General features: G+C 40.5%; 1 protein-coding gene across 1 annotated transcript; it reads left to right on the plus strand.

The window, feature by feature from the left end:
* The first annotated feature begins 2,563 nt into the window (after positions 1 to 2,563).
* LOC124009777 (forkhead box C1-A-like) lies at positions 2,564 to 4,774 on the plus strand. Its single transcript, XM_046321932.1, has one exon. The coding sequence runs from the start codon at positions 2,896 to 2,898 to the stop codon at positions 4,321 to 4,323; it is 1,428 nt and encodes a 475-aa protein (XP_046177888.1). The 5' UTR covers positions 2,564 to 2,895; the 3' UTR covers positions 4,324 to 4,774.
* The last annotated feature ends 7,514 nt before the right edge of the window (positions 4,775 to 12,288 follow it).

The following is a 12,288-nucleotide window of genomic DNA, read 5'->3' on the forward strand; positions in this document are numbered from 1 at the left end:
TAATATTTTGTATTTGTTAAAACAGATGAATTTATATGTTGTCGATAATTGTTCCTCTACATGAATTCAAACTACTGTAGCCGATTCATAGCTTCAGTGATATCACAAATAAATAACATATCGCCTGGGCCTACTTGAGTAGTAGTATATCTACTAAATGCATGGTTCAGAGGAATGGGGTACTGGGTGGGCAAAAGCATGGGGTTAAGTAAGAGACACGTTGGGAATTGTGTAAACAGCCCCGGGCAGTGGAAAAAGTTCATGCCCGGGTCCCTGTAAGAAGAAACCGATGGAGCGCCAGTGCACAGCCATTTAATCAAGACGACCTGTAAGGGATTAGGGCGATATTGAGGCCGTAATTTAGCCTCACAATGACCATTAACAATTTCATGTTTTCGCCTCCTGTGTTTATTCTCTAGAAAGTTAACATGTGTGGCAAAAGAGCAGCTGTAGGGGAGCATTTTATTCATCCTAAATGATATAGCCTTTGTCCACAGGCATTCACTACGACTGTCGGACCGATACACGTTTGTGTAGTTTGCATTCGTTTATTGGCAAATTTTAAGAACTATGGAATCACTTAATTGCATGAAATATATCCACAATGAAAAAAAATAGATATTGTTGCTGAGCGTGGGCTCATATCTCTGGCAAATATGCCTAATTTATTAATACAAAATAGCTAGGTATGCATGAAGAAATATTACACTTAGGAAAAAAGGTTCTGCATAGAACCAAAAAGGGTTCGATGCTTGCTTAAGGTTCTATATAGAACCGAGATTGTTTCCATATAGAACCCTGTATGGAACTCAGGGGTTCTATATGGAACCACATTTCAAATCAACTGAAAGTTTATTGATCACATACACAGATTTGTAGCTGTTTTCTAAAGTGCAGCAAAATGCTTGTGTTTCTAGCTCCAACAGTGCAGTAATACCTATCAATACAAATATTTTTTTTAAATACACACATTTTAGTTCAGTGAAGAAGAACCCCTGGGGTTCTGATCAAAGAACCTTACAAAGGGGTTCTTTATAGAACCTTTAGGGGTGCCATCTAAGAAGCGTGTTTTCTAATAGTGTAGGCGTAATTAATATCAAAACGATAATATCACTTATATCAATTCTATATAATTAATATAATTGTTTATATATAATGCAAACCTGATCATCCATAATAATTTCTGATAGGCCGACAATTTTATTTTGAATAGTGTGTCCGTGGGATAATTTTGAGTGAATATGTTTTATTTTAGTAATAAAATTGGCAACCTAAAAATATATTTGCAACTGAATGTCATGGTGTCCACGTTTAGCAGCATAGATAAATACAATACAACGGGTCATAAGCGTGTTAGACATTCAACTTGATACAATCTGTTTGATTTTAGTTAGTTGTCTGAGCTAATAGATAAGAGGCTTTCCCATGCAACAAAAACTAACGGTAGGCCTATATAGTTTATCTTGTCTAAGCTACATTATAATGCAATTATTCCGTTAGTAGTCACACCTTTTGACCACAAGAATGACACATGTTAGCTGTTTGACCACCCCATTTGGTTCCTCTATTTAATCTGCTTCTCACTTAGAGCAAACTTTCGCACCTTGACTCTTTCTCTGGCCAAACCCAGCTTTAATTCTGTCGTAATGAGATCTCACATACCGCCCACTGCACGGGATGAGGAGCACTCCGTGGAGCTTTGATCCGACCGCGCGTGTTGATTGAGACTTTTTACTAACAGACTGCCTTAATAAAGCTTGGTATTAGGACACTAAACGGCAGGAAGCAAACACTTGGGGTTATTGCCGCCTCCTAACGCGTATGTATTGCTTATTTGAAAACAGATGTGCGGCAAGTTAAGCTTGCAATTGAGTGATTCACCCAAACTGAGGTGATAGAGGACTTTTTGTTGTCCAATTATTTCAAAATGAATAGCAACATGTAAGCACATTCTGAATGAAAACTATTTTTTAAACTTGATTGTAATAGCACATTAATGAATGTGCCAATTAAGGTCACACGAACTGTCTTAATCTAAATGTAGGCCTATATGGCTTCGTTTACAAAGGCAGCCCAATTCTGATCTTTTTTCCCCACTAATTGGTCTTTTGATCAATCACATCAGAACTTTTCACATCAGATCTTTTTCAGCGCTGATTGGTCAAAAGACCAACTCTTGGAAATAAACCAAAAAAACAATCATAATTCGGGTGCCTACACAGGCAGTCCAATTCTGGTCATTGATTTGGGACTGTCTGTGTAAGTGCAGCCTATTAGGCCACCAGACAATATTTTCAGAATTTACTAAATACATTGGTAATTCATTATTTATCCTTCCACCTGTTGGTTTCTCTAATGTGTTTGCTCATGTTTGGAAATATTCTTCAGTAACAAATTTAGTTCATAATCTGATTGTGTACGTGAGCAGGCAGCGCGCTCACGCCTGGAGTCTTGTGTCTTTGGCTGGAAGGGACTGGGAGTTACCAACACCTCCTCTCTTTTTCTAAAGTCGTGTGTGTGGCCAGGATATTCATTGCTGCTCTCTCTGTACTACCTGACCTCCAATTGGGCGCCTCGGATTATTTTGGGGAGGAGCTTTACTCGCAGCAAAAAGGGGGAAAGAAATTAACTCCGAAAAAGTATTCTGTAGTGACGGATGCCCAAAGTTCAGACGTTTTTCCATGTGCGCCTCAGCACACAGAGGTGGAAACCGCTTATACCTATTAAGACACGGTACAGCGCGTTCCTGATATTATCATTTTTCAAGTGACAGGACAGGAACTCCTGCTTTGAGCACCTCAGCTTTTCAGAAGGAAAAAGTGGAGCTCTCCCGCTGCATACATTGGGAAGTTCGTTTTACGCAGGAGCATAGTTGAGCTGTGGGTAGAAGAAGACATGCAGGCGCGCTACTCCGTCTCGAGTCCCAACTCTCTGGGCGTCGTGCCTTACATTAGTAGCGACCAAAGCTACTACCGGGCCGCTGCTGGTGGAGGATACACCGGGATGCCGGCCCCTATGAGTATGTACTCTCACGCGGCCCACGACCAGTACCCGGCCAGTATGGCGCGAGCCTATGGACCATATACCCCGCAGCCCCAGCCGAAAGATATGGTAAAACCGCCGTACAGTTACATTGCGCTCATTACTATGGCGATCCAGAACTCGCCTGACAAGAAGGTGACCCTGAATGGGATTTATCAGTTTATCATGGAGAGGTTCCCGTTCTACCGAGACAACAAGCAGGGCTGGCAGAACAGCATCAGGCACAACCTCTCTCTCAACGAGTGTTTTGTCAAAGTTCCCCGTGATGACAAAAAGCCTGGCAAGGGGAGCTACTGGACCCTGGACCCGGACTCATACAACATGTTCGAGAACGGCAGCTTCTTGAGGAGGAGGCGACGATTCAAGAAGAAAGACGCAATGAAAGACAAGGATGACCGGGGTGCTAAGGAGACGCCGTCTAGACAGGGCCGGGACACGGAGCAGCCAATGCAGGGCTCACAGCCTGTCAGGATTCAGGATATTAAGACCGAGAACGGGAACGCTACACCCCCACAGACCGCCTCGCCCTCCCTGAGCACCGTGCCCAAAGTCGAGAGCCCCGGCAGCAGCAGCAGCAGCATGTCCAGTGGTGGCAGCCCCCACAGCATCCCGTCCAACAGATCCATTGGCATGGAGAGCTCCGAGCAGCAGCAGCACCACCACAGCCAGGCCCAGGCACAGGGCTTCAGTGTGGACAACATCATGACTTCCCTCCGGGGGTCCCCACAGGGTGCCACAGAGCTTGCCCCATCCCTCCTCGCCTCATCCAGGACAGGTATAACACCGTCTTTGTCCCTAAACTATTCACCGAACCAGACGTCAGTCTATAGCTCACCCTGTAACCAAAACTCTATCTCCACTACCTCGAATGCGTCCTACCATTGTAATATGCAAGCAATGAGTTTATACGCTGGGGATAGATCTAGCCACCTAGTTCCTACTACCACCGTGGATGAAACGTTGCCAGATTACTCCATCACTACAACCTCCTCCTCTCTGGCCCAGGGCAATCCAAACTCTGCGCAGGAGGGCCACCATCCCCACCAAGGGCGGCTTCCCTCATGGTACCTCAACCAGGCCGGGGACCTGGGCCACCTCGGGGCGACCTACCCCACCCAGCAGCAGAACTTCCACTCCGTGCGCGAGATATTCGAATCTCAAAGAATTGGCTTGAATAATTCTCCAGTGAACGGGAATAACAGCTGTCAAATGTCCTTTCCCTCTAGCCAAGCCATCTACCGCACACCGGGAGCTTACGTATATGACTGCAGCAAGTTCTGACCAAAGTTTATTGTATTGATGTTTTTCATAACAATAACTCGAGTCGTTTCCCCCACCACCTGCCCCAAACGATGGACTAAAACGAACAGAAAAGGACAGAAAAAAAAGAAATGATCTTGGTTTGTAAAGAACAGTGTTACTGCAAATAACACGTAAGTCTCTTCTCGCTTTTGTGAAATGTTTAAAAGATATGCTAAAGATATGCCAGTCTTTCATGGACATGCTATAACGTGTAAATTGCATATAGTAATTTATTTCTAAACTGTAGCCGGATATTATGGACCAAACACCAAAACGTGTTTCTAAATTGAATTGCCTTAATTGTCCGAATATGTTTCATTATAAAAAGCGGAACCTGTATATCGTCCTACTCTTTCAAAGTTTCTCCTTTTGTTGACAAGTATTCTGAAGGAATTTCATTGTTTGTTTAATAAATTGACATTTTATTTGAGTTAAAGCTACGCTTGATTTCTTATAGACTATGACATTCTCAACACTGAAAATGGTGTAGGTTAATGGTCTAATGTCCTTGCTTATGGATGCAAGCAAATAATAATGGAAACACGTATATAATCCTTAAATCGATTGTGTGTTAGGGCTACTGTTTGGCAACCAATTATGGATCAAGGATTTAACTGCGTACGAGTTTAGTTGATAGTTATATATATATGCTATATAGGCCATACTGCACCCTGATTCGAAAGTATCGACGTGGGATCAGCAGCAGTAATTGAAAAATCTTAAATCAGTATTTTTTCAAAGACAGGTTAGATTACCATCCTCACTGTAAATGTCCACAGAAAAAAATATAATTCTAATCACGGAGTTGGGTCGGTTCGTTTAGGCTAGGTCTATGGCCAGACGAGTCCCAATCTCCGAAATAATTATAGTCTAAAAAAATAAGTGTTGCCTGATAACAAAATCTAAATCGAGTTAAATAATAAATAATTGCCTAAATTATCATGGAATGTTTCTAGATTAGGAATACATGTATTTATGTATTTTCTAAAGGTTGAATTTTAATGCAACTCGCTACAGTCAGTTGTGATTGAATAGTACGTCCTGTTCTCCAAGAGGTCAACTGCATATAGCCTACAAATAAATTGCCCGTATGTGTTTTGATGACTTGAAGTAGCAGCGCACCTAGTTGATTGTTTTACTTCATATTTAAAGGGACACAGCTCTCCTCTTGTCAGACACAAATGGTCTGGCAGCATCTTGACCTGGGGCCCTCTGGCCTCATAACAGTTAGTCGATGCATGCTAGCAGTCCGCACAGCAAAACTGACTTGATTTGAATAGCCACGTGTGTTTACAGGCACATTCCAACGCTTACTTAATATCATACCATGCATACCAAAGATTTACCCAAGATGTAGCCACACGAGGTTTGGGGACAGCGATCATTTTGACTCCAACTTGACAATGCATCTCTATTAGGTAGATGAGAGCTGAACTCATCGTAAAGCGCGTGCACCAAGCAGTAGCCTATATGCATTTTTATTGAATTACAGTTTTTGTATTTTTAATTGAAAACATTCACAAGGCTCTTTCCTAATTTGCATCTTCTTTAGAAATCTAGAAATGTGTAAATATTGAAAATGGCAGGTTAGGGTAAATTTGAAGATAAGAAAAAAACAATTCAGACAGCTGGTTTGCCTCAACTGGTTAGTGAATTGACATATTTCCTCTGTTGTCACATTAAACAATTACAAAAACATGTTCCACTGCCTAAGTTTAAATCTTTGGGGACAGCATGATATGATGTATGGTTGAAGAAAATTCGATGAATTTGGTGTATTTGCCATGATTGGAAACATGGGAGCGTATAGCCATGTCGTGCGTAAAATCACTATATTTATCGTAAACTTCTATCCCTCCAGTTGAATACTCTTATACATTACATCTTCAGTTATTTACGGTTTTGTCAATTAAATGGACATACATAGGCCGACTGTCTTGTTTCCAGGTGTGACGGTAGACCTGTGCGTAATGTAGGCCTGTGCCTAAATTAGGCCTGTGCGTAAAGTAGGCCTATACCTTGCGTAAAATATATACCATATTGTCAAGTTCCAGGATTAAAATAAAACAATCCACTAATTATTATAACAATATAATAACTATTATAATAATAAACAGTCATTTTTTAAAACATTTCTAATAAGGCACATTATATCCATGTACCTACATGTACAGTAAGTACATAGCTACCTCAACTACCTCGTACCCCTAGCACATCGACTCGGTAATGGTACTCTCTGTAAATAGCCATGTTATTTTTCTACTTCCTATATATGGATATGTTATTTCTCGTCATTATTTTTATTCGTTCACTGTGTCACTATTTCTATGTTTTATAGAATGTTGTATCTTATCTTTAACTCTCCGTTGATGGAAAAGGACCCGTAAGTAAACATTACACTGCGAGTCTACACCGGTTGTCTACGAAGCATGTGACAAATATTTATTTTATTTCAATTGCAAAACAACATACTGGGCTATATCGCAAAAGGTTATCAGAGGCAAAGGGTGTTTTCACAGTACGAACATGTATAGGCTATACGATGTTTTCAAATAAGAGGCGGTTGGTAGTGATTACCGTGGTTAATTTAGCTGCTAATTGCCTGGATAGGGTCAACAAAGCACTTTACATTTATTTAGAACTTCTACTGCTATAGGTTCTGTTAAGCGCTCTGTTATTCCACTGTTAACTTTGGGCTATAGCCTAATCTCAATATAACGACATTGGTTGACTTGATGTTCTATTCAAGCGGATGAGTTGTATGAATCGTTTTTTTTTTTTTTGCTGTTGTTGTGCATAAATAACTGTTATCAAGGAGTCCCTCGGGGCGACTGGGTCAAACGGGATATGATTGTATGAGCATGGCAGCGTCTCGTGCATCCTCTGGGCACAAACATAGGCCTGGAGGTTTCTATGAATAAAACAATTGACTTTTTTAGTATGTATACGGCCTACAGTTTAGCTGATCGTGTGGGCCGATAACAACATTACCAAAATGAGTTATAATAGCTATAGATAGGCTATTTCCTTTCACAATATAAACAACTTAAACAAAAACAACTAAACAAAAATATTCATAATAATAGCTAGGCCTATAGTAGTAGCCTATACTAGTTGCAGGCAAATATAATAACAAATAGGCCTAAAGATAGTAGGAACAAGCTGAATAATAGCCACAATCCAAAAATAATAACTATACCCATAATTACAGATTATGAATCACAATAACAATGACAACAGAATCATAGTGGAGACCAAAAATAAACTGTTAGAAAAATAATTGTGTTTAATTGAGCAACACTTTGGCGTATTGAAAAACGATGGAATGCAGTTCTGTAGGCCCCATTCTCCCCCACGGTCGAATAGTTGTAATCAACCTCATCAAACTAATTAGATCCTTTCCCAAGTAATAAACAAACGTCGTGTTAGTCCCAAGATTGATGGCACCCTCGCAGAACTGGCCAGGTCAGGAAGGAATCAAATTCAATCAGAGAACTGGAATCCCTTATCATGGGACGGAAAAGGTAGAGAAGGAGACGCGGGTCAATGGGGAGGATGTCCGCCGCCGGAGCACCATCAACAATACCGCAAAGGGAAAGCAAGGCAAGGCAGGAGAAAGAGACTGTGCTGTGTGGGTACATAGCAACACTCTTGACTATACAAAACATCATTTCTAGCTTTCTATTCTTGGACCCTACTGCGCAGTTGGAACGTGAACTGCGACGAACACATCCACAAATAGCCTATAGATCTGGCGAAATTCAAGATCAAAATGTGCCATAGTAGTATTTTACACAATTCCTAAAAGTATCTACAGATTACAGAATAGCATACAAACCGGTCCCACACAAATATTTTGTCTAGGTCCTAGGACAAATAACAGTAGGACTAAGTCTTTAGCTATACTAGCCTACTACTACTAGGACTACTACAAAACAACTACTACTACTACTACCAGCCTACTACTACCACCATTACTACTACAACTACAACAACAACTACTAATACTATTACGTCTCCTACTACTATTAGGCTATTACAATGAGATATGACTATTTATATTGATGTTATTACTTAAATGTGTGTGCGTGACTCATTGTGAGTTGTGTATTGAGAAATAGGCCTACTTTATTTTCTTTACAGATAACAATTACCTGTTTTCTTCATTTTTAAGGCCTCTATGAAAATGTATTGATTTTGGCATTTAGCTAGGCCTATTGTTTTGAAAGCCTGCACGAGTAACGCTATATACCTGCTTTCACATTGTACATTTGGCAAAACGACGTTTTTCTATACACTTTCTCCTCTCTGACTTCACTGTCCCCTAAATATTCTCTCATTTTCCTGAAAGGTTCCGCTACATTCCTGAAAATTGACAGCTTCGCATGCACTTCAGCACGCATCCATCCCTTCTCACACTCTCTCCCACATTGTTTTGGCTTAAATACACAAAACAAAGCAACAGTGTTCTACATTCATATGATATTTAATAGTAAAAAAAAACACGATTTCAATATCCGTTTTTTTAAGTAAACAGAATTAGACTAAAAATAGATAATATATATTTCTGATCCCTGGTTGGACATGATTTAACATTAATGGAGATACATATATTCAAATGCAATAGTCCTGAACTTCACCTACTTCATGGTTGATTTACTGATGATTGATAAATTACCATGCGAGTGTAGTAGGCTATAGACTATAGCCTATTTATAAGCATTAGACTTCCCGGGTCCTCACACACAAGCATCACTCAATGGAAAATACATTTAATTCTCTTGGTTTTTGTCGCCTTTGTAACAATGCCGTATGTGCCATAATGTTACCTAGGCTAGAGAAAGGTACAATTACATCCAGTAACGTGTTAAACAAGTCATTTCGAATTTGAACTAGCCTACTTGGTTGAGATTCGCATAACTTCGATGCCATTTTCAGTTAAATGTATCAGGAAGAGACCCATTGACACCAGGAGGTTTTAAAGAGAATATAAAGTATAACCTGTTAACAAATAATTCGTCAATCACCAACTGATAAACATAATTTAAGATTTCCATGTGTGCAGCAGAACAGCTAACTAACAAGATTACTGACAAACGATCAGGGACTAACTTCGCTTGTTAAAATATGTATTTTAACAAAGCAAGTTCCCTTAGAAGTCAATCATAAAAAGTTTAAAAAGTAAACTTTATGAACTGGGAAAGTATAGGAACAACTACAGTGGGATCACCGCGCGTGCTATTTGCTCTGTGTTCTACTGTCACGTGCCAAAGCCTGGGGCCCAGAAGAGCTCAACTCAATGGACCCGCACAGGAGATCGGTAAAATCAGCTCGCTCTTAACCATTATTATTTCTCTAATACGAATTAAAACACTAAAATAGCTTATTTTACACACTATCCTAAAAACGAACATGTATTTAACCAACACTAAAATAAAAATGTACGAGAACTTAACAAAATATGGACCATCGTAAATTTAAATAGCCTACTAACTAACGCATTCTGTCAGCCTTGTACGCTCCACAGTGAAACAGTATATAGGCCTACATTTGTTTTTTACAAATATTAAACAACATTATATTCGCGGATAACAATGATAGCTTGCCTTTATAAAAAATATAAAACAACAACAAATCATATGTTGCAATAACAACAACATAATAATAGGCTGATGATAGTCTTAACTATTGTGCTAATCAGATTTTTTAACATTGATAAATTCGAATCTAAAGGAAATGGCTGGGATTTAAAAATATCAAATGTATTGGATTTCACGAATAATTGAAGAGGTGCCTATTAGTTATTGTTCGATGGGGCTTGTCAATAGAGCTGCTTTTAATCGCGTTTTCGTGTTAAGTAGCCTCGCATGATTAAATCAAACTGATACCATTTCCAAACAGCACTATAAACGAAACAAATGGGTCAAAGGAGACTCGTTTAACCGCATTCCTCACTTTTACCATGCCCCTGAAACAGTGGTGTCACACGCCACCATGGACTGTGCGCACTTTTCCAGAATAACTCAACCCATATTCATTTCCATTTTACCCCGAGCAAGCGGGCAGGGTTGTCGCTAGTTAACACAGCCACAAAGTCCAAATTGTCTAGGAGTGTTACCCAAACACGGTCTTAAACCCCGTTAGGGTTAAGATTTGGGTTAGGTTTATAATCAGATTTAGCCTAGCAGTTAAAAGCGATGGACCAGTAACCAAAAGGTTGCTGGTTTGAATCCTCGAGCTGACTATGTGAATAATCTGTTGATGTTCTGTTGAGCAAGTCACTTAACCCTAATTGCTCCGGTAAGTCGCTCTGGATAAGAGCTTCTGTTAAATGGCTCAAATGTAAGAATAGAAATAGTCGAAAATGGGTGGGGTTTATCCATAATTACGACTTTGTGGCTGTGGTAACTAGGGATGGGTGAGGGAAGAGGGGGGAACACCGTGGCGTCCTACTGCGGCCCTGGAGACTGTGCACCTGTGTGGCTGGGTGACCGACTCAGTCAGCTCAAAAACTGCTGTGTTTCAGCTCACAGTTGGTTACAATGCCCGATCTCAAAGCGCCATCTGTTTCTAATTAAGAGTCCATATAGACGCAAGCTCGACCTGACAGTCAAACTAGTGAAAGGCTCGAGGTCTTAGAGATAAAAAATAATAATACCCCACCCACGCCATTGCCTCTTCTCTGAAACTCACAATGTCTCATTAAAGTTCAAGGTCGAACGTTGGTCCCTAAATAGGCATCCAGCTTTTTTTGTATTTAGATTATTTACGTAAAAACATATAATGACCTATTACACCACAATGTTTTCTATATGTAAAATACTTTCAAGTTAATCCAGTGCCCACAGCTGAACATAGGTCTATCTTGGTACCGCATGTAGCATATTCAAGGCCCAAATCAAGACACATGTTATATTTAAGCAATAAGGCATAAGGGGGTGTGGTGTATGGCCAATATACCACGGCTAAGGGCTGTTCTTAGAATGACGCATTGAAGAGTGCCTGGACACAGCCCTTAGCCGTGGTATATTGGCCATACACCCCCCCCCCAGGTGCCTTATTGCTATTATAAACTGGTTACCAACATAATTAGAGAACTAAAAATACAGGTTTTGCCATATAGGTGGTATATGGTCTGATATACCAAGGGTGTCAGCCAATCAGCATTCAGGGCACGAACCACCCTTTGTATAATTAAGCAATAAGGCCCGAGGGGGTGTGGTATATGGCCAATAAACCATGGCTAAGGGCTGTTCTTAAACTCGACGAAATGCGAGTGCCTGGACACAGCCCTTAGCCTTGGTATATTGGCCATATATCACAAACCCCCAAGGTCCCTTTTTGGTATTGGTTGCCAACGTAATTAGAGCAGTACAAATAAATGTTTTGTCATACCCATGGTATATGGTCTGAACTACCCCGGATATTAGCCAATCAGGATTCAGGACTCGAACCACCCAGTTTATAATCAAGATTTTACTCTGCAACAAGGTTATGGCAAAGGTCTTGAACTCGTGTGGTTAGACTATATTAAACATACATATTGCACAGAAACGTTTCATATTAAACACATCCAAACGCGGACTCCAGCCGTTTTGGAACTCAGTGCACAGGGGGGAATAAAATAAGTAGTGTGATTTCAGATCGAGGGGAAACGGCCATGCCCGAAGACCTACGGATAACCCGAGAAGCCGGGCACGAAACTCAGAAACTACACCGCCTTGCCTTGAAGTTGTCCCTTAAACCTAACTCTGCTCTGCTCTACTCTGCTCGGTCGTGTGTGGAGACTGGAGACTGAGGCTAATTGTAGCCGATTTTTTACGCACGGTGCTGGGCCATGAAGTCTCGATTCTGCCAGTGTTTTGTTTCCACTCTAGTTAAAATGTACGTTGATATTTTTTAATGTCTCATACCAGACGTGTTGAATATAGGTGCATTTTTCTG

The sequence above is a fragment of the Oncorhynchus gorbuscha genome, linkage group LG22, assembly GCF_021184085.1.
Source record: "Oncorhynchus gorbuscha isolate QuinsamMale2020 ecotype Even-year linkage group LG22, OgorEven_v1.0, whole genome shotgun sequence".
Lineage (NCBI taxonomy): Eukaryota > Metazoa > Chordata > Actinopteri > Salmoniformes > Salmonidae > Oncorhynchus > Oncorhynchus gorbuscha.